Source organism: Penaeus monodon, chromosome 12 (genome assembly GCF_015228065.2).
Source record: "Penaeus monodon isolate SGIC_2016 chromosome 12, NSTDA_Pmon_1, whole genome shotgun sequence".
In the NCBI taxonomy this organism is placed as follows: Eukaryota; Metazoa; Arthropoda; class Malacostraca; order Decapoda; family Penaeidae; genus Penaeus; species Penaeus monodon.
The window spans coordinates 4,987,822-5,010,396 of NC_051397.1; the positions used below are offsets into that span (position 1 = coordinate 4,987,822).

General features: G+C 37.4%; 1 protein-coding gene across 1 annotated transcript in view; it reads right to left on the reverse strand.

Moving 5' to 3' along the window:
* Positions 1–20,792, reverse strand: part of LOC119579597 (PAN2-PAN3 deadenylation complex catalytic subunit PAN2-like) — a 29,585-nt gene extending 8,793 nt beyond the window's left edge. Inside the window, exons 1-18 of the mRNA XM_037927520.1 lie at positions 20,625–20,792; positions 17,878–17,942; positions 17,298–17,542; positions 16,989–17,158; positions 16,638–16,767; positions 16,137–16,333; positions 15,468–15,678; positions 14,458–14,595; positions 13,265–13,407; positions 9,444–9,540; positions 8,054–8,284; positions 7,435–7,680; positions 6,120–6,288; positions 3,875–4,045; positions 3,214–3,389; positions 1,508–1,667; positions 561–695; positions 1–39 (exon numbers count right to left, since the gene is read on the reverse strand). The exon at positions 1–39 is cut by the window's left edge and continues 89 nt beyond it. Of these exons, the coding sequence (XP_037783448.1) occupies positions 1–39; positions 561–695; positions 1,508–1,667; positions 3,214–3,389; positions 3,875–4,045; positions 6,120–6,288; positions 7,435–7,680; positions 8,054–8,284; positions 9,444–9,540; positions 13,265–13,407; positions 14,458–14,595; positions 15,468–15,678; positions 16,137–16,333; positions 16,638–16,767; positions 16,989–17,158; positions 17,298–17,542; positions 17,878–17,917 (2,698 nt within the window). The 5' untranslated portion in view covers positions 17,918–17,942; positions 20,625–20,792. The remainder of the gene's footprint in view (positions 40–560; positions 696–1,507; positions 1,668–3,213; positions 3,390–3,874; positions 4,046–6,119; positions 6,289–7,434; positions 7,681–8,053; positions 8,285–9,443; positions 9,541–13,264; positions 13,408–14,457; positions 14,596–15,467; positions 15,679–16,136; positions 16,334–16,637; positions 16,768–16,988; positions 17,159–17,297; positions 17,543–17,877; positions 17,943–20,624) is intronic.
* Between the last annotated feature and the right edge of the window lie 1,783 nt (positions 20,793–22,575).

The window sequence follows — 22,575 nt, forward strand, 5'->3', positions numbered from 1 at the left end:
TCTGATCTAGAAGGCTTAGGACATGAACTGGCTGTTGACCTAAAATATACGAATCAAGGTATGAGGAAGAACGTTGGAGAGAAAGGGAATATGGAGAGGAGGAAGAAGAATAGGAGGAAGAGGCAGGTGGAAGAAACATTATGGAAGAACAATTCATCTTACCAAAGACTTCACTTCCCAGAAAACATGTGGGTATTTAATGAATAAACATAAGATCAAAGAAAAATACTATTACAGATAGTCAGTTTAATCTGAGAACAATTTGATGTGTAACATTTAACAACTGAAATATCTACACACTGGACAAGAGGAATTATGCATTAGAGGTAAACAATTTTCATAATACAAATTTTCATAATAATATATATAATTGTTTTCAAACAAGGGCACTTATAAAAAGAAAAGTATCAACCAGTTAATGATCTCAGAGTAAAGGCTTAAGCAAAAAAATACCTTCACACATTTTCAACATCCATATAATATTATTATTGTCATTTTATTCAAAGATAAAAAACAGTTCATACAAAAACAAAACAACTCTTGAAACTTGCAATAACTACCTTCTCCCCCATCGCGTCCTGGATGCCAGAACCTACAGTCAGATCTTGAGCAAGCATTACCGTATCGGCACGGTCGCCCTTGGGACTGAGGCGCAGAATTCTCAGGATAGCGCTTTGAGGGAGTTGATGGGCTACCTGTGAAAAAAAAGAAGAAGAAGAAAAAGAACAAGAAGAAGGAGAAGAAGAAGAAAAAAAAGAAAAAAAGAAAGAAAGAAAGAAAAGAAAAGAAAAGAAAAAATTATTAATGTACTGGTCAGAAATAGGCTTCTTCTTGGCTGTAAAATATTTCTGATTTGTTGGTAGATGCTTATAAGTGTCTTCAAATACTTCTTAATTTTTAATTTATTTCTTACTGATATATTCTCCCTCTTTTATTCTACAATCTGAAATTATTCCTAGAAATAGTGATCTTACATAAGGGCAATAGAAGTTTGTTTTTGTTGTTGTTGTTTTTTTGACAGAGGTTACAGTAAATCACTTGATGAAACGGCTAGTCATTTAATCTTGTAGAATAATTACAGCTTATTGTGGTTTCCTTTTTTTTTGTCTCTATTTTCCTACCTCTGTCTCTACCTCTACCTTCATTTCTGTAACTCCATTTTTCTTTCTTACTGTCAACCTCTCTCATCCTCTCCCTCTCACCCTTCCTTCCTCTGTCTCTTCCTACCTTCTACCCTTTCGCTCTCCCTCCCTCCCTCCCTCCATCTCTCCTCTCCCTCATTCCATCACTCTTCCTCCTCCTTCCCTCCCTCCCTCCATCTCTCCCCTCCCTCATTCCATCACTCTTCCTCCTCCTTCCCTCCCTCCCTCCATCTCCCCCCTCCCTCATTCCATCACTCCTCCTCCTCCTCCTTCCCTCACACTACTCCCTCCTTCCTTCCCTTTCTCCTTCCCTCTCTCTTTCCTATAGAGATTGGCCAACCTCCAAGCATTCATCATGGCCTCACCTGTGCTCAGCGACGGCGTGACTCTGTCGGGGAATCTGTTTTCTCTCTCCTCTGACCCATACTTGCCTTCTGCCTCCTTCTTCTCCCCTTCCTCCTTCTTCAGCTTGTCACGCACCTCCGTCAGCAAGATCTCGAACTGGTGCCGCCAAAACTTAACGTCCTGGTTAAAACAGAGTAAATTTCTTCCCTTTAGATATGTCTTTCGAACAACTACATACAAGTCACAAAAAATATTGATCATATATAATAAAACAATATTATTTGCATTTGCATATAATAATTTACATATTTTTATGAGAGATTATATACTAGACATTTGATTGAGAGAATGAGAAGTTTCCTAACTACCTGATATGCATAGCACTTGTTACTAATTGTAATATCATTTATAAATACATACATACATAAATATATAAATAAATAAATAAATATGTATGTATGTATGTGTATGAAAAAAAATATAATACATAATATTTTCTGAAGCATACTGAGAACCTAGTTTCTAAATTCCAAAAGCTTATATATCTATTTATTTATTCACATTTTTTTCTACAAAATTCTCAGAAGGTTTAGATATTCACTAATTCTGTTACTGTCTTTTTTCAAGAAAGACAAGAATATTTGCATACATCTCACTGTAAATATGATATGCAATGATAGGTTCTAAAATAGGTAATGAAACCTACATATAACAGTAATTAAGGGCAATATGCATAGCCTTAAAAAAATCTAAAATGACACAGAGAAAGATCTTCCAAATACAGTAGTTACTCCTACTGGACACCATTTTCTATGAATCATGAACACAGAATATTTTTATATAAAGGGGAAACTCAGGAAATTTTATGCTGTAGAGTCAGATAGGGGATACTTTGGAATTTTTATCTGATATATCATTCTCATCCCACAAGTCATATCTTATTGATGGATCTCTTGAAGTGAGCCTTACAGAGTAACATGAATTTGTGGACAAATTGAAAAAAAGATGAAAACTTTTAGATTGGCATCGTTGTCCAGCCATTACTTGACTTAAATATTAAGACTGGAATTAAATATGTTCTCTTGCTGACTCAAAGAAAACAAAAGAAAAAGAAGAAATAGAAGAGGGATAACCTAATATGGAAGAAAAAGAGGAGATTAAATTTTTTGTTTTTGATAAACATAATGAACTTGGATGAGAATACGTCATGTCATATATCAGGAATAAACAGAAGAGAAAATCAATATAAAGTAACGGAAGACCACTTTTAAATCATAAAACAATATCAAGCTGGTTTAATCCACTGGTTGCAGTTTTATGTTGCATTTGTTGCACACAGATTGCTCTATAATTGCTCAGCCACCAAGGAGTCAATTAGTAGATGCTAGCAACCTCACCTGATTTCCTCATTATTTCAATTTGCAGGAAAATTTTGTTTTTTTAATGTTATTAACATCATCAATACTGTTAATATCATTATTGACATTACAATCATTATAATGTTACTGAAATACTGATAACAATAAAAAGAAATGACTTCTTGGTGACTAAGTACATGACTGAGAAGCAATATAAGTGTAAACACAATAAATAAAAGATACCATAAAAAAGGCAGACAGACAGATAAACATATAACAACCAGAAAACAAAACAAAAAAAAAGAAGATAAGAAAAAGAGAATAAAAAAACAAAAAAACTAAAAGGAGACACGAGAATTCCATTTCACCTGAGCACTATCAAGCCCACAGTTCATGGCGAGGATGTTCGGTAGCTTTTTGTAGCGCCTCCACTGCTCTATGGGTTGATACCGAGTGCAGGAGTCACACCAGGCCTGCCTCGTCTGCTCCAGGCTCATGCTGCGCTCCACCACAGAGGAGAAGGGGATGCTGCCTGGTGAGGAGTCTGTGTTATGTGAGAAAGATCCTTTCCTTGATTTGCTTTCAACTGATGCTTTGAAAGGGATAAGCCTCCGGAGATAACAAATACTAATCATACGTTGATATAACACAATGCTAATTTCCTTTATAATATCATTTATATTCAAGTAAAAAACAAAGTTAAGATTTCTGCAACCTAAATGACCATAAGCTAATAAGCTGGCACCTAAAAATTATAATAATTTTGAGTGATTATGAAGAAATTTCTGTGAAATTATGAGACCTTGATAACTACTGGTATTACTAATATTTTTAAACAACTGATCATATTATCTTTTTGTATCAAAATAACCTTCACTTACTGGATAAATCACATGCAAAAATAACTTCCATTAAAACACTAACAAGCTGAATAAAACAAAATAATTTTAAGGAACTATGACAAAGAGGAGGATAAAAAGATAACGAAGCAGAAAAACAAACAAGAAAAATAAGATAACAAATACTCACCACTATTAAATTCAGGATAGGAAAGGTTGACAAGTAATGACGTGGTTTCCTTGTGGATCTCATGGTTGCACCTTGTACATCTGTTGACGCTGACAGTGTGAGATCCAAATATGTCAGCGACAGGTGAAAACTCACGCTTGTCCTGGCATTCAATGGTTTTGCCATCTATAACTACAAAAGATTTAATAACATTAGAGGAATAGGATTTTCTTTTATTGTTCCTTATAGCTAACACAATAACCCTAAAATGCACACTTTACAACTTCTGCTACAAATAACAGTGGTAATAAAGACATGAATGGTAAAACACTTTACTATGTTGGTACTATGGTAGAAAAACCCACAATGCACAAACCAGATTTATTGAATATGAGACAACAGTTTTAAAAATCTCCTGAAGAGGAAAGGGAGCAGAGGGCATGTAAGAGAGAGAGAGATGAGAGGCAATGTGGTGACTCAGGACAGGTGAGGACAGGTGAATAGAAGCAAAGGGGGGTCAAGTCAGGTCGAAGAATTAGTTGCTCAATGTGAAGAGTGGCAAGCATCCTCCACTTACTCCCTTATGCCACATCGTCTGCCTGATCCTTCGACCTGACCTGACCTTGCTTCACTTCCATTCACTTGTCCTTATCTGTCCTGTGTTTAATTCGTGCCTCTCTTCTCTCTCTCTCTTATACTGCCTCCTCTCCCTTTCTTCTTCAGACCTGAAGATGAAATCCCAGGAGGATTTAGAAATTGATGTCTCATTTTCAATAAATCTAGTTTGTGCATTGTAAGTTTCTCTACCATAATAAAAAAAACATTTAAAATATATAAAAAAAAGAAATTAAGAAATACACAAAATAACTTCTTTTAAAAGCTAAGTAGATACCCTGATCAAAGAAAAATTAGCTAAGGAAGAAAAATAAAAGTTGCATATTTATGACAGAAAAGAAACATTCGTATGTTTATTGATTAAATAAAACAGTAAACCAATAAATCTTCCTGAAAAAGATTGTGAAGACGAAGAGAGAATATTTTTTTTATGTGTATCCTAACCTTATCAACTTATGAAGTTCCGCATCTGTTAACCCTTTCCCGACGGGTAGTATTCATAGTGGCCCGGGCCCTGCTGCCGGGGGCTTATATCGTCGCCCTAGCATGCACGACCGCTCATGCCAAATACCAGCATCCCATTTCTTTGTAATACTACGAGCATATGTTGTATTTTCAGTTATCATTATTTTCTAAAGTCTCTACTTGCCATATTTTCTGATAAATCAAGACTGAAGGATATTTTTGTTGTTATATAGACTCCATAGTTGATCATTATTCGGTTTATAGTCTGAATAAAATAAGCAGTGTGTGGCATCATGGAGTTGAAATCGTAGGTTTGTTGTATTTTTTTTTTTTTCGTATAGTAAAAATGAGAGTGCTAAAAACGACTTAATCACATTTTCAGTGGCAGAAAAATAATATTTTGCTGTGATTGTAACAAAAAAAAAATCATGGTATGTCCATACATACACCATGGCATGAACATACATGCCCCCGGCAGATAGTCCAGCCATGCCATGGCATGTACGTACATGTCACCCGTTGGCAAAGGTTAAAGAAGAGGAAGGACATGAAAAGGAGAAAGAAGAAAAAGGATAAAAAGACAGAAAGAAGATGACAAAGAAATTAGTCTATTCTGGTGTTCATTTCCTGACTTGTTTGACATACTTCCCACTTGATACTTGGGAATTTCTTAAAGCAAAAGAGGGTGGTGGAAGAAAAAGAAGAAGAAGAAGAAGAAGAAGAAGAAGAAGGAGAAGAAGAAGATAAAAAAGGATGGGAATTTAAATTGATGGTCAGGAGGAGGAGGAGGAAGAGATGAAGAAGATGAATAATAATAAGAAGAACAAGTGGAGAATGAGACCAAGGAGGACAAGTATAAGAATAAAAACAATAGAAAGAAAGAAGGAAGAAAAGAAGAGAAGGGAGGAATATCAAAACAGAGAAGTGAGAAATGAAGACTAGAAACAGTAAATGAACGCTCTCAAACATTCTCCGTGGGCTTACTTTCACCACAAATCTCATAATTTTGGGAGGATTTCAAGCCAGAAAGAAAGAGAGAAAGAACAAAAGAAAAAAGAGAGAAAAAAAAGGAGGACAGAGTAAATGAAATCATTTCCATTCCACAATATAGTCACCCATATATTTTGCAAAAACTTTACAAGCATCCCCATCCTATGCACTAGGGAACATATCCTCTTCGACTTACTAATGGCTTTCTCTTCTGGTACTTGCACCTCAACGGGTTGGCTGGCCTGTGGGTCTTCAGTAAGTGCCTCTTGTGGGGTCTCTGGTACAGATGGCGGTCGTCCGTCAGCAGATACTCTTTCTTCGAGCGTTTCTGTGTGCAACTGTTGTAGTACAAACCTGTTCCAACTCTGTAAAGCAATACCAAGTAAGCTATAGAATTCCGTTTAGTATATAAATGTAATGAAAATCTCTCTTTACAAAACTGAAACAAATGCAGGGTTAAAAATGATTAAATAACAATTAAACTGTAGTCACATAAAAGTTGTGTATATTTCAATTTTGAAATGACTAACTTTGTTGCAAAAAGTTTCACCAGTCATATTTTCATGTAGTTTATAGACAATAATATTTATTGCTGTTGACAGTTTACATGGTAATATAGCTCAACATCCAGTAATATGTACATTCCTGACAGGAGTTTTCAAGCATAGGTAATTCTCACACATGTCATACTGCCATTTGAGTAAGAATAGGGAAACAGGAAAACATTAGGCACAAGAAGATTGACACAGATAACAAATCTCTTTAACTTTTTGCACATCATATGGGTATCTATCAAACATGTAATGCTTGATCTATGAATTTTTTCTCATAAATCACTTTTACTTTTATTACTTATATTCATATTCACTATGTAACTGTCTTTACACCACACTTCCTAAAGTCAAATTGCTATACATGTTTCCACTTTCTCTGGTGAAGCCAAAAGGAGAACCATAACCATCATAGTTACTCGTAATGTCCACCATTTAATAATAGTAACATTAAGGAGTTTATCACCTGAACTGTGCAGAGGACACTGTGTCTCCTTTACTGATTTTCAGTTTGATTCTACTTAGCCTGGTATCTCGATGCATGTTATTCTCTTAATTCACTCAAACATTTTATTACTGCAAACACTTTATATAGCTAAACACAATTTATAACTAACTCTATACACTTTCAGCATTTTTCATTGCAACTGCAGGACAATCTGTTTTGTTCTTTTTTCTTATGGGAAAGTACACATTATCAGCAGCTATTGGCTAGATTACTGACTAACCAATAGCTGTGGACTGTCTCTGTTTTATCAAAAAATCAAATGAGATGTCTATACACCATCATGACTCAAAGCTCTGTATTTCTGCTTTCAACAAGATTCATAACTACTGTAGAAGAAAAAAAAATCTATTCTCTACTACAACATCACTTTAAGGCACAAGAAACTAAAACAAAAATATTCTACCTTTACCTATTATCCCTGAAACTATCCTCTGCATAAAAGCAAAACCTACCTGAATCTTCAAAGCAAAGTTAATCTTTGCCCTGTTATCCTGATCCGACAGTGTGAGACTCATGGCTGATGCTTCAGGTATTGTTCTAAATGCTCTGAGGAAGTTGGATGCATGGCAAGGTATCCCTTGGCCCATGCTGACATCCAGCATGTGAAACAGGAAGCCCAGTTCACACACCAAGCAGAACTCTCTCTCGCACAAGTGGGACATCATCAGTGCTCGAAGAGGGGCAACATAGTAGAACATCTGCAATTGCAAATGGCTTTTATTTTTTAATTCTTAAAATTCTAAAGATATTAAGTTTCTATTCAGTAGAAGGACTCCTCTTACCAAAAAAATATTACACAATGATGAATATACATTTTTTTATAAGATGTTAATTGTGATAGAAATTTAATTAAAATGCATGCATGATAAATAGCTCTAGGGCAGATTTTTTTTCTGCAATTTTCTGAAATAAAACGTTATAAGGAGACAAAGAAGGATAATAAAAAAAGCAGTAAGAAAAATAAACACCTCAGAAACTCCTCAAAGCTATCAGAGAATTTCCTTACTCTACACATATTTTCTTCTCTAAAAGTGGATAAACACATTCAATCCTACGATGATGAAAACAAACCTGCAGCATAGGATTGCAGTACGAATTAGGGAGAGACATATCCAGCCCTGAAAAACTTGTGCGATTATACTGGTCGTAATCGAAGTCATCCATCCCCAACTTGCTGTATTTGATCTCCATTTTGCGATATCTCCAGGGAACATGCACTGCAATGCCATCTTCATTCTTGCCTGTTGAATTCTCATTGGAGTTTGACTTTGGTCCTTTGTTTCTGCTGAACTTGTAAGGCACCTGTGAACAATGAAATAAAATATCAAAACTGTTTTAGTCTTTTAACAAGTCTTCCAATAATATAGTTTGGAATAGCCATATACAGAAAGATCTATTACATTATCTACTACAAGCTGCAAAATATAATTTTCCTTCAGTATAACTATCCCACAAACTTAAAACCAAATAAATCAATAAAAAGCAATGCAGATGTGTTTCTGTTTTTTTAAAACAATATCCCCAAGCCATCTAAGACACTCAAAGGCCCAAACTCCAGGCCACATATGAACATCATGGAGTGTGCCATGAGTTGAAAGACCATGTTTTCAAGACTTACATGCATCAGTGAAGACACTGACTGAAATAATGAAGCCTTAATGTTATTTTAAAGTTTGCTGTCCCACAAGAGTACCCAACTGCCATGATGCAAAGTCTGTATGATTATAAAGGTTTTTGACTGTGATTAAACCAACATGCTCCAGACAGCAATAATTTTTGGCATGGAATGATGACCATGCTATCTGAAGTTAAAGGGTTAATAACCAGATCTGTAATGACTTTTCAAGACAGATTTAACCTGAAGCATTCCTTGCCCTCTCACTAAGGAAGCTCATGAATATGACTTCTCATTTTCCCTTAAGGCTATCTTGTTTCAATTCCAAGTTCTCATTTAGGAGAGAATGACTAGAAATTGTATTGGTAAAGCTAACCTATATTTTGTTACTGAATGAGAAAAGTATAGCACAGAGGCTTGGAATAGTATATAAAATTTTGTAGTTTGTCTAACATAGCAAATATCAAGAGAAACAATACAGTTTACAGTAAAAATGTACTTGTCTTGATATCTACACATCTGGGAATAGACCATAAACTGCAATGCTGAATGTCTGAATACCATAATACTCCCTAACATGATGCATAACCAAGGACAACTTATCAAGGCCTATTTATTTTCACTCACCCATCTAACTAACTGTAAAGGATACTCAGGAACTACAACATATCCTAGGAGATAATATATCAATGTGGAACCTCACACAACACAGTCCACATTCTAATATTCTGAGGTAGAAAAATACACCTACTTCCTCTTCCTTGAATTAAATGGTTATACAAAATATAAATTAAATGTGTACAGGCATTTTGAAGGCACTAGTATCAAGAAACACAATTCACTCACCTGATTCCTTTTCCTGTTGTGTAAATTTGGTGCATAGCCAATGGAACCTACAATCTTCATGCTTGCTAGAATAGAAGGATCAACAGGAGGGGTTGGCCTGTTGATAAAAAAAATATATATCAGAGAAAAAATGAAAAGCTTATTAAAGATCCATAGAAGAAAAGGCTATCATACATGGGTTAAGCTGATTGTTTACATTTAGTTTTTTGAATAAGTATGCAAATGAAAAATGCTATTGTTTACATCACTCAAGAATATGCTAATTCAAACAGATATAGTTTCTTAATCTCTCATTATACATACATGTCTTCAAAGAAAATAATTATAAAAAGTAAATAAATCACATCTATTTATATCCTAATCTTTGTTATATAAGAGAGAGAGAGAGAGAGAGAGAGAGAGAGGAGAGAGAGAGAGAGAGAGAGAGAGAGAGAGAGAGAGAGAGAGAAGAGAGAGAGGGGAGGGAAAGAGAGAGAGAGAGAGAGAGAGAGAGAGAGAGAGAGAGAGAGAGAGAGTGAGGGAAAGGAGAGGAGAGAGAGAGAGAGAGAGAGAGAGGGAGAGAGAGAGAGAGAGAGAGAGAGAGAGAGAGAGAGAGAGAGAGAGAGAGAGAGAGAGAGAGAGTAATAAGTATGCAAATGAAAAATGCTATTGTTTACATCACTCAAGAATATGCTAATTCAAACAGATATAATTTCTTAATCTTTCATTATACATACATGTCTTCAAAGAAAATAATAATTATAAAAAGTAAATAAATCACAACTATTTATATTCTAATCTTTGTTATATAAGAGAGAGAGAGAGAGGAGAGAGAGAGAGAGAGAGAGAGATGGAGAGAGGAGAGAGAGAGAGATGAGGAAGAGGAGAAGAGGCGAGAGAGAGAGAGACGATGAGAGATGAGAGAGAGGAGAGAGAGAGAGAGAGGAGAGAAAGAGAGAAAGAAGAGAGAAAGAAAAAGAGAGGAGAGAGAGAGAGAGAGAGAGAGAGAGAGAGAGAGAGAGAGGAGAGAGAGAGAGAGGAGAGAGAGAGAGAGAGAGAGAGAGAGGAGAGAGAGAGGAGAGGGGAGAGGGGAAAGAGAGAGAGAGAGAGAGAGAGAAAACAAAAGAAAAGGAGGAGAGAGAGAGAGAGGAGAGAGAGAGAGAGAGGAAAGAGGAGAGAGAGGAGGGGAAAAAGAGAGAGGAGGAGGGAGGGGGGAGGAGGAGAGGGGAGAGGAGAGAGGAGAGAAAAAGAGAGAGGGGAAAAGAGAGAGGAGAGAGAGAGAGGGGAGAAAAGGAGAGAGGAGAGAGAGAAGAGAGAAAAAGAGGGGAGAGAGAGAGAGAGGAGGGGGAAGGGAGTGAGAGAGGAGAGAAAAGGGGAAAGAAAGAGAAAAAGAAAGAAAAAAGAAGAAAAAAAAAAGGAAAAAAGGAAAAAAAAAAAAAAAAAAAAAAAAAAAAAAAGGAAAAGAGAGAGAGAGAGAGGAGGAGAGGAAAGAGAGAAGAGAGGAGGAGAGGAGAGAGGGGAGGGGGGGGAAAAAGGGGGGGAGGGGGGAGAAGAGAGAGAGAGAGAGAAAAAGAGAGGGAGAGAGAAGGGGTTTTAGGAGAGAAGGAGAGAGAGAGAGAGAGAGAAGAGAGAGGAGAGGAGAAAAGAGAGAAGAGAGGGAGGGAGAGAGAGGAGAGGAGAAGAGAGAGAGGGGGGGGGGGGGAAAAAGAGAAAGAAAAAGAGAAAAAGAAAGGGGAAAAAAGGAAAAGAAAAAAACCGGGAAGAAAAAAAAAAGAAAAAAACCAAAAAAAAAGGAAAAGGAGAGAGAGAGAAGAAGAAGAGAGAGAGGAAGGAGAAGAGAGAGAGGGGGAAAGAGAGAGAAGAGGGGAGAGGAGAGAAAGGGAGAGGGGGGAGAGGGGGAGAGAGAGAGGAGGGAGAGAGAAGGAAAGAGAGAGGAGAGAGGGAGGAGGAGGAAGGGAGAAGGAGGAGGGGAGAGGGAGGAGAGGGGGAGAGAGAGGAGGGGGAAAAAAGGAGAGAGAGAGAGAGAGAGAGGAAGAGAGAGGAGGAGAGAGAGAGAGAGAGAGGGGAAAAGAGAGAGAAAAAGAGAGGGGAGACGAGAGAGAAGAGAGAGAAGAAGGGGAAGGGGAGAGAGAGGGAGGAGGAGGGAGGGAGGGGGGGAGGGGGGGGGGGGAGAGAGAAGGAGAGAGAGAGGAGAGAGAGAAAAAGAGAGAGAGAGGAAGAGAGGGAAGAGAGGGAAGAAAGAAAAGGGGAGAAGAGAAGGGGAAAGAGAAGGAGAGAGAGCGGAGAGAGACGAGAGGGAGGGAGAGAGAAAAGGGAGAGGAGGAGGAGAAGCCGGAGAGAGAGAAGAGGGGGAGGGGGGGGGAGGAGAGAGAAAAAGAGAAAGAAAAAAGAGAAAAAGAAAGAAAAAGAAAACAAAAAAAAGGGGGGGAAAGGGGAAAAAAAAAGAAAGGAAAAAAAAAAAAAAAAAAGAAGGAGAGGAGGGGAGAGAGAGGAGAGAGGAGAGAAGAGAGAGAGAGAGAGAGAGGGAGAGAGAGAGAGGAGAGAGAGAGAGAGAGAGAAGGAAAGAAGGGAAGAAAAAGTTTTGGGGGGGGGGGGAAAAAAAGAAAGAAGAAAAAAAGGAAGGAAGGAAAAAAAAAAAACAAGAAAAGAGAAAAGAAGAGAGAGAGAGGAAGAGAGGAGGAGAGAGAGGAGAGAGAGAGGAGAAAAGAGAGAGAGAGGAGAGAAGAGAGAGAGAGAGGAAGAGAGAGAGAGAGGGAAGAAGGAGAGAAGGAAGAGGAGAAGAAGAGAGAGAAAGAGAAAAGAGAGGAGGAGGGAAGGAGAGAGAGGAGAGAGAGAGAGTGAGGAGAGAGAGGAAGAGAGGAGGAAGAGAGGGGAAGAGAGAGAGAGAGGGGAAGAGGGGGAGAAGGGGAAAAGAGAGAGGAAGAAAGAGAGAGGAGAGAGAGAGAGAGAGAAAAAGAGGAAGAGAGAGAAGAGAGAAGAGAGAGAGAGAGAGGGGAAGGAGAGAGAGAAGAAGGAAAGAGAGAGAGGAAGAGAGAAAGGGGAGAGAGGGGAAGAAAAAGGGGAAAGAGGAGAGAGAGGAGGAAGAGAGAGAGAGGAAGAGAGAGAAAGAGAGAGAGAGAGGGGGAGAGAGGAGAAAGAGAGAGAGAGGAGAGAGGAGAGGAGAGAGAGAGAGAGAGAGAGAGAAGGAGAGAGGAGAGAGAGAGAGGGAGGGAGGGAGGGGAGGAGAGAGAGAGAGGAAAGGAGGAGAGAGAGAGACAAGAGAAGATATCGACCCCTTTACAATTCATAGAATTTAACTTTGGAAAAATAAAGCAAAAAATTTTGTAAAAAAGCATCTGAAGAAAGGTAATCAAAACCTGGAAAATTTCCCCAGTTAATAAATAAAAAAGTTGCCAATAGCAAAAAAACTTATCAATCCCCTCAAAAAACGAAATTCAAAAGATGGAGAGTGAGAAGAAGTAGAAAGGGAAAAAATAAAAATAAAAACAAAAAACAATAATAAGTACAAGGAGAAGAAAGAAGAAAGAGAGAAAGGAGAAAGAAGAATATGAAGAAAAGATAAAAGAAGTAAAGGAAAAAATACAAAAAAGGGAGAATGAGAACAAGAATAAGAAGAAAGAAGAATAAGAACAAGAACAAAAAAAGGGGGAAAAAAGAAAACAAAAAAAAAAAGAAGAGAGAAAAAAAAGAAAACACGAAAAAAAAAGGGGGAAAAAAAAAAGAAAAGGGAAAAAAAAAAGGGGAAAAACCCGAAAAGAAAAAAAACAAGAAACGAGAAAAACAAAAGGAAAAAGAATAACAAAGAAGAAGGGAAAAACCGAACACCGAAACCACTTCCCTACCTGTACCGTGCCCTCATATACTGCTCTGGCCAGTCTGACAATAACGCACTGGTTGGGTAGTACATAGGGAGCGAGGCAATGGCGAGGGGAATTGTTTGGGGGGATCGTCTCACTTTTTCCGGCAGATTTTGGGATTTTAGTTCCTGCGGAAGGGTTTATAAGACAAGCTGAAAAAACCATACAAAGCTTGATTTATGTTTGTGTTATGTTATGTGTAAAGATGTGACTTCAGATGTAACCAAAATGTTTAAGATTTTGGCATTAAGATATGTTTATAATGATACTTGACCTTATTCGATTATCATTTTTACATGTTGCGAATTCTAGCCGCACATGCCAGTATAAATAAATGTTTTCAAAATCATCACATTGATCATACTTGGATAAAATTAAAAAATAAATAAAGAAAGAAAGAGCACAATACAAATATTAGCAGATCAAATGTTATAAAATACAGATACCGTAGCCCACTTATCAAAAAAGTAAAAAATAATTCAAATCAGAGATTTATTTTGTGCGTGTGTGGTTATCAATGGTTAATGTCCATTTGAAGAAGCCAAAATATAGAGTAGGCAGCAAACTTCAACTGCCAAAATCATTTAGACAAATATACATGTTATAAATTCTTTGTAAAAAAAAAAAAAAAAAAGCTAATCATATAAAAAAACATACAATTATAACAGAATCCTAACAACAAAATTATGAATTACATGCTCTAGCTTTTAAAGTCAGATCATAAGCTGTCATATTGCATGTTACATGTTACTTCTCTCAATCTAACATTTCTGCTTGGAATGTGGTGGGATTATACTGTCATTTCTTCACAGACAATTAAAGTAATGAGCTCCTGACAACATTATACTTTTGTTTCTCATCCTAAGTGTAAATCATTTTCCCTGCAGTAAAGGTATCTATCATGAAAGTGAGGAAAAAAGGAAAGAAGTAAGAAAAAGTGGGGAAGATAAAACTACTTTAGAAAAATGAACATTGCAATCAGTAATAGTACCAAGTTTTTACAACTAAGACTCATCTTTCTTAATAACAGTTAAAAACACTGCTTAAAACTGCAGAAAATTCACAATTAATCATCTGACCTACTGGACTTTAAACAATTTATCACTGAATCATAATAATTTCTAAAATATTCAGTAACAGATAAAAATGATTAAAATAAATGATTACAAAATCCTTACTTGTGAAAAGTTATTGAAAGTTGGCTTATTTCCTGTGCTGAAGAGATGCAATGACCCCAGATTATCACCGAATACCAAAGCCTGTGATGACGATGCTACATCAAATGTTGTGATGACACTCTCTGGTGAGCAATTGACCTGTAGAAGAGTAAATGCAAAACAAATAATTGATTGATACAAGTTTTTAACATACATTATAAAATGAGACCAATATATGACACATACATGCACAATAAACTGCATAATAAGACCAATGATAAACATGCAAATAATTTTTTAAAAATATATAAACGATATCAATTCATCTTATTGATTAAGCACACCCACTTATGGAATAGCATCACAGTTAGGGCAAAGCAATATCATACATATAAGACTGCATAACAGACCTATAGATTGCAGGCCTAGTCAAAAAGTCACACATCCTTACGCTAGTTAATCTAATAGACTATGGCAATGATATAGGGTCCAGGCTGGAGGGCAAATAAAAGATCAAATGACACAGGTTATAAGAACTTATCTTAGCAAAGAGGCATCAAACAGACAGGAAATACTCTTTTCTTTCTAAGTGGTCTAGTGCAAAGGCTACTAGAAATCAGGCAAGAACCTTATCAGATATCCATTTTGAATTGACTGCACAACCACTCAGGCAACTCCTCAAAAAACAAGCCTTCTTTCTTTTCCTACTCATACCATTGTTGCCAAAATATTGCAGACAATCCAGAATGAAGGCAGCAATAGGTGCGTAGTCCAAGGGAGTGGAGGGGAATCCACACATTACATTTACATGATTAGTTATTACATAATCACTATAATCTTAGCACCAGACCTTGAGCTATAATCAAATTTGATACTAATATCTCATTGCCCATGGAGAATAGCTTACAATCAAACCTTATTCAGATCATAAAAATCCTGAACAAATTACCAAAGACCTCCCCCCTCCCCATAAAAAAAGCTTTCACCTAACCAAAAGACACAAACCACATAAACCCATAGCCCCAACATACCTGATAGCTCATGCTCATGATGGCATTATCAGGCTGACCTGCATCCATGAGCTGCCAGTGGCCGAGGGGTGAGACCACGGCCAGGCATGATGAGAGGCCAGGCACGAACCGCAGGAGGAAAGGAGGGACTAGTGCCCTGAGAGGCAGGGACAACTTCATCATCCGCAAGTCGAACACCATAACAAACTGGTCACCCATCATTTGTCCCATCCTGCAAGCAAGGAATTAAGAATGAAGAATTAATCAACGATAATTACCATGTGTCATTTATTTTAGCGTGATATATGAAGGGGTTTTCGAGAGATTGAAATTCTGACAGGGTATGTATCTTTTCTTTGTAAATTTATAGACTGTTAAATAAAGGATAGCAAAACACTGTTCTATGATGTATATGCTCTTTTTTCACAGAAAAGACACAAATTTTGAGGAATTCATCTCTACCAAATATCACACAGCCTTGTTCACCTACCTGGTGCTGCAATTACACAGAGACAGAAACATATCACAATGCGGTAGACCCTATACTGAATGCCTACAAACAGCTAACTAATATGTTAATACAGCAAAACGGAGAAAACACTGTGTCTTCACAGATAAATTCATGATCTTAAACCCTTGGGAACAATCTGAAAGGCAAGCAAAATCCAACCAACACTTAAACTCACTAACCTGTTAGAGAAGCCACAAGTTGCAATGTAGTTCCCAAGGACATCAAAATCCGACAAGCTTCCCGTGTGTGCCTGGAAGTAGTGCTCCTGACGCATTGTTCGAGGATCATGCAGGACAATCCTTCCTGTTAAGTCTCCATGGCACACAAAACGTGCATGATCGCGCAAGATCACGCAGCCTTGTTCACCTACCTGGTGCTGCAATTACACAGAGACAGAAACATAGATTATAGAATGCTTAACTGATTCTCTCTTCCATGTAATAACATATGTAAACAGTTCTGTGAGAGAAAAATAATAAAAATATATAAGTTACAAACAGAACTAAATAAAAAAAAAAGTAAAAAAAATATAATGTAGGAAAGAATACAAAAAATAACCAGAATCACTATAAAACAAACCCATAAAAATCACGATTCTGACAAACACTAGTCCTTTATATGATCATACTTCTTATTACAAATTATTCCATTATAGTTCACCCAAACAGCATAAAACTTACACATCGAGTCTGCTCTTGCCGTGTGAGGTCGTACTCCACCATGGAGCCTTGATGACCCCCGAGCAGAAGGCGATGAGAAAAGTTGCCGCCGAGCTGAAGCATGCACTGCATGTTCTCTAACTGTGGGGATCTGAAAACAAGTTCCTTTTTAATTACTCTTGCATCAAAAGGTTAGATTTTAAAATCTCTTGTCAATCACTGGGTACTTTTTACAGTGTTGTATCACTGTTTACCTTCTTCAGACTTTTGTATCCATCTAATACAACCAATGATTTGTGGAGACATAAACAAAAACAAAAACAAAAACATTAATATAAACAAAAACATAGACATAAACAAAACAATACTCACCTATGGGAAAAGACTGGGATTCCCTGTCTGCTCCAAAGGTTTAATGAAGTAGGTGTGAGGGCCAGAATACCTGCGTCAGTTGACCTTAAATCGCGGATTTCTTCTGTAGCGTGAACTTGAAACGATGTATACTTCATGAGTTCGGTGCTGAGATAGGAGGTCACATGTCCCTGCAAAAGTTTGATTAATCTATTTAATCAGGGGAGGAAGGAAATGACAGACAAAAGTTATATAATCCATTCGATGTTGGATATCTCTCTCTCTTTACCCTAGAGAATCTTTGATAGTTTAATACTTTGCCGTCCTTACCCCTGAGTTACCCATCCAGACAAGCTCTTCCTTCCTGTCCACAGTGACGGCTGACACTCCAAAGCGGTCGCCACCATCCACCAACACCGTCTGGCTCTCCTGGTAGTCTCCGCCATTCATGAATTCCACCTCTTGGGAGTCATGGGCAAATTCACCGCCAGCTGGGAAGCCTTCCCCACCCTCCCCCCCGTATATTTCTGCGTAGGCTGTACCCTCTTCGCTAAAGGTGTTGCTCCCATCATACCCTATTGGAAGGACTTGCATTAGCACTCATATACATATTTACCAAAGTTGTAATAATGTCAATAAAAAAACACCAGATCTTCCTATAAAAAATTTTGGTTTATACAATTTTTTTTTGGTTTGGTTACATAGTAGAAGAATCATGTTAATCATTAACTGCTGGATGCTAAAAAAGAATCTGCATTACAGCAAAAATTAATTTACTAAATTCTCTTACAGTGCACACACAAATACTTTCATTAGTTTACTGCATATAAAGATTTAGTTCTTTATGACTACAAAGGCTGAATAGGAATGACAAATATCAAATGTAAGACAAAATTATATGTTTACTAACCAAGCATTTCATCCCCAAACTGTACAGCTGAAAAATCCATCTTCAGCACGAGTGCAGATGATATTCTGATAACAGAAAAAGAACATTAATAAATCTATTATATTACATAAATCTATATCTATCTATCTATCTTTCTATCTGTCTATCTCTATATAAATATGAGATTTTAGAAATATGTAGGACTCGGCTGGAAACTTAGCAACTACTACTGTTGCTGAAATGCATGGGCAGAGATTACTACAAATTTCTTTTATCATTTATTCACTTCCATAAGGATATGAAGAGGCAGCCTGGGCTAGGGTAGGCTGGGTTGGAGAAAATGAGTCAAGTTGAGTCAGGTCAAGCCTGGACAAGCAAAATTTGGTCAATATTCAAAGTGTCAGATAATGGAATGGATTTAACTATATCTTGGAATAGCTAAATGGCTGAATGTTAAATAGACACTCTTTATATGTAAGCTAAGACTACATTCACTACTAGTTCGATGTTACTCCAAGATCTTTTCTGTAATCGTAATACACAAAACATATCGTGGCATAGGAAAAAATAGAAACAGTTGGGAAAAACAAGATCAATATAATTTAAAATCATCCTAGAATCATTAAAATCAAGTAAATCATATTCAGACAAATTGAAACATACCAAGATCACAGTTCATATACCACTCTAGACTTAAGCAAATTGAGTATGCTTTGTAATATTTCTTGCATATCAATGTAAGCTTATTGTCTCCTTTTAGGTGAAACAACCCCCCCCAAAAAAAAAAGTCAAGAGTGAATTCTTTTGAGAGTGCAGTTTCCACCTAAAGAAAAGTTTGCACCTAGCAATTTGCACACACTTTCCTCCCATCAGATATTCACTGTAATATATGATATGAGATATGCAGGTTTACACAATATAGATATATGTATTAAGCAACATATTTCTACTGCAATATCAGATTTCCTTCTTTACAAACACATAGCCTAAACTAGAGGTTCAACACAAGCACAATCTATCTCATTAAAATTGATCATCTTTCCTTAGAATTCCAAAGCATACCATATAACCAAATAACTTTATAACTATATTTTTAAAAAGTGGAATGATTGATATTTAGAAAAAGGCTGCATGGATTGAGAAAAGCTGATATAATGCTCATAAAGACTCACATAAAAGAATGATAAATAAATTGACTTCTTGCCAGAATATACATAGTTTGCTGGCCTTAGGAGTACTTATGCACAGGCTGTAATCATCACTTGATATTATACCATTACTGGATTATACTTAACCCTTTGCTGCTGGTAAATAATACAGACTACTGCATATACACATCCTGGAGATTTTGACATTTCCTCCAAGTAACAGGTGTGGTGGTCATCAGTGACATGGGGTTAAGAATACAGGAAGTACTAATGATCACAGCATTTAGTTGACATGCACAAAACAAACAAATAAAGACATTTGTATTAACCAAAAAACCTTTCTAACATTGTCAATCTCTCCAGACCTCTTTTTCATTGTTATTTCTCCTTAGCTGGTGCAGTCCTTTTGTACATGTTAACTGTATGCAGTAATACAAAACTAGTTAATATGTTATAGGAATGAATTACATGTACTTTAAATATTTTGAACAACTTAGGGGGGAAAAAAAGGTCTCTGTAAGGTATTTAAATGCTTATTATAAGTACACTCTATGAGACCACTCATTTCTTTGGTAAATGTTTAGAATACTTTCGCATGACCACTCAAGATGATAGTGGTATTGATGGATTCACCTCTCTTACCTATATATATATATATATATATATACAGAAATTATGTCGTGGAACCCCCCTAAACCCCGACAGTCTTGGCCCCGATAGTAAGAAAAGGCATGAAAAGTACCAGGGAAATTGCTTGTTAACATATGAATAATATACTATACATTAATCAATATATAGTAAATACAGGAGCACAGCCCCCTACGACTCCCCCTTGCTGGACTACCGCCCCCTAACCCTTGCCCTGGAATACAAAGAATCTCATGTATTCATGGTAGGATAGACCATGCAACTGACATGTGGGAGCTCCCAATGCCATGCTTGCCCTCTGCTCTATCCTGCCATATGTACACTACATGGTGGATTATTTGCCATACAAGGCGGGCCATGGAGGGATTGCATTTGGTTATATGACCAATTCTCTGTATACTATTTATATTTTACACCACAATTTCCCTGGTACTATTACATTGATACCACCATCATCATGATCAGGCATGATGAAGGCATTCTTTTTAACTTTCAAGCAGTTAATTACATCATGTAAAATGAGAATACATAATATCCTTTAAAGTATGTCATACATTGACCTCCGATACTTTGACCCACATTTGCTACAAGTAAAGGCGAGTTATAAGTCACTCACTAGTCTACAGAAATACATCGGGCAATACTATGGGCTGTGGCATTTGCACTCTAGTCTTTTTCACAGCCAAATAAACTCTATTAAGCATATTCTGGCAAAACACAGCTTGTAGGAACTCCGTAGAGCACCATAGTTCATTAAAGGAACCAGTTTCTCTATCTAGCCAGAATATGTGTGCTATAATTTCGTTGGCTTTTGCCCTAAGGCTGAGAGCGGAGGTCTCGATATCTTTTGATATAATCCTACTCAGAATAATAACTTTCACTTTCAAAGTATATAACCTAATAAATATCTTTTTTGATCGAGCCAGGTTACCTCCGTTTCAAGCAACGTACTCATTTTCTCACATTTCTTACCTTATTAACAAGAGCCAATGTAACTATCAGCGTCCTAGCCAACCTCATACAAAATTGCGATGCTCTATTTGGTCAAATTATCAGTGAAAGGGCCAGAAATAAGGCTTGCGAGAGAAGGAAAGTGCGATCATCTTGTCAAATTGAGCGTCGTCGGTTAATCTACAAAACGCGGCCGTCGCGTGGCGTCCGGAGGCTAGAGCGTATTCAGATTTACGGCACGTGTTTTGAGAGAGGCTTGAGCGTATTCGGATTTACGCTACATGCTGTACGAACGAGGGCGTTGTGTGCAATTCGGTGTTTTTTTTATGAATTTATTAGAATACTTGGATTCTTATTTTATGAGAATACGTTGATGAAGCTTATTTCTGACTCAAGTGTTTGTTGCATCTCTCCCTCTCTCTCTCTCTCTCTCAATCTTATCTCTCTCTCTCTCTCTCTCTCTCTCTCTCTCTCTCTCTCTCTCCTCTATCTATCTATCTCTCTGTCTATCTCTGTTTGTGTCTTTCTCTCTGTCTCCCCCCCCCCCCTCTCTCTCTCTCTCTCTCTCTCTCTCTCTCTCTCTCTCTCTCTCTTCCTCTCTCTCTCTCTCTCTCATCCCTTCTTCTCCTCTCTCTTTCTCTCTTTCTCTCTTTCTCTCTCTCTCTTTATCTATCTATCCATCTATCCATCTCTCTCTCTCTCTCTCTCTCTCTCTCTCTCTCTCTCTTCTTCTCCTCTCTTCCCCTCTCTCTCTCTCCTCTCTCTCTCTCTCTCTCTCTCCTCTCCCTCTCTCTCTCTCTCTCTCTCTCTCTCTCTCTCTCTCTCTCTCTCTCTCTCTCCTCTCTCTCTCCTCTCTCTCTCTCTCTCTCTCTCTCTCTCTCTCTCTCACTCTCTCTCTCTCACTACTTCTCTCCCTCTCCCCCCCCTCTCCTCTCTCTCTCTCTCTCCAATATGCTAACAGATGTCTAAGCTTCGTGGGAGCGGCTCAGATTCTTGTCATGCCTGACATTTTTTCCTTTATGCAATCTATGGTTCTGCCATATATGTACACCGAATATGACAGACAGACTTACTTTGGGGTATAATAAGTCTCTAACAGACAAACAGATACTGAAAATGACTTTCACTGCTCTGTAACATTTCTGATCTGTTAAGTTATGATTTGGTTTCTCCCTTCTCCGCCTTCGATTTGGTCTCTGGGAAATATACATTTCTCCTACTATCTTTCTCTCTGCTTGTCTGTCTGTCTGTCTGCCTCTGTCTGCCTATTTGTCTGTCTGTCTGTCTGTCTGTCTGTCTGTCTGTCTGTCTGTCTGTCTGTCTGTCTGTCTCTCTCTCTCTCTCTCTCTCTCTCTCTCTCTCTCTCTCTCTCTCTCTCTCTCTCTCTCTCTCCCTACTCCCTCCCTCTCTCCCTTCCCCTCCTCCCTCTCTCCCACTTACAAAAGCGAACACCTCTCAATAGTCAATTCTAATTATGACTACGAACCTCAATGCAATCAACTAAAATCAATTAAGATTTTTTTCCTCCTCACACAGCGAGAACAAGAGACCATCACAATCAACTCATCAAAGGTTCAAGGTTCTAAACGCAAAAGTCTTCTCTGTCAAAGCAGTTCAAAATGAAGTAATGATAACCCTGGAGGTACAAGCTAACTAATTCAGTGTCAAAGTAATTAACCAGATGATGATTCATTGCTTTGAAGCTCTGTTGTATAATGTTGCTCTTGACTGCGAATAGACTCGTGTTTTAAGATTATCATTTTTTTCCATTTTATTTTCAATAATGGTTAATCTTTTTCTTGGATGATGAAAGTCATCCAGATAGAAATCCCCAAGAGAATAAAGGAAAAGAGGATTAATAAAGTGAAGTAAATGTTTATTGTAGAATGCAAGTGAAGAAGGGTTGATAAAATGAATAGTGAGTGGATTGATAAATAGGTAGGTAAATAAATAGATGAATGAATTGGTAGAT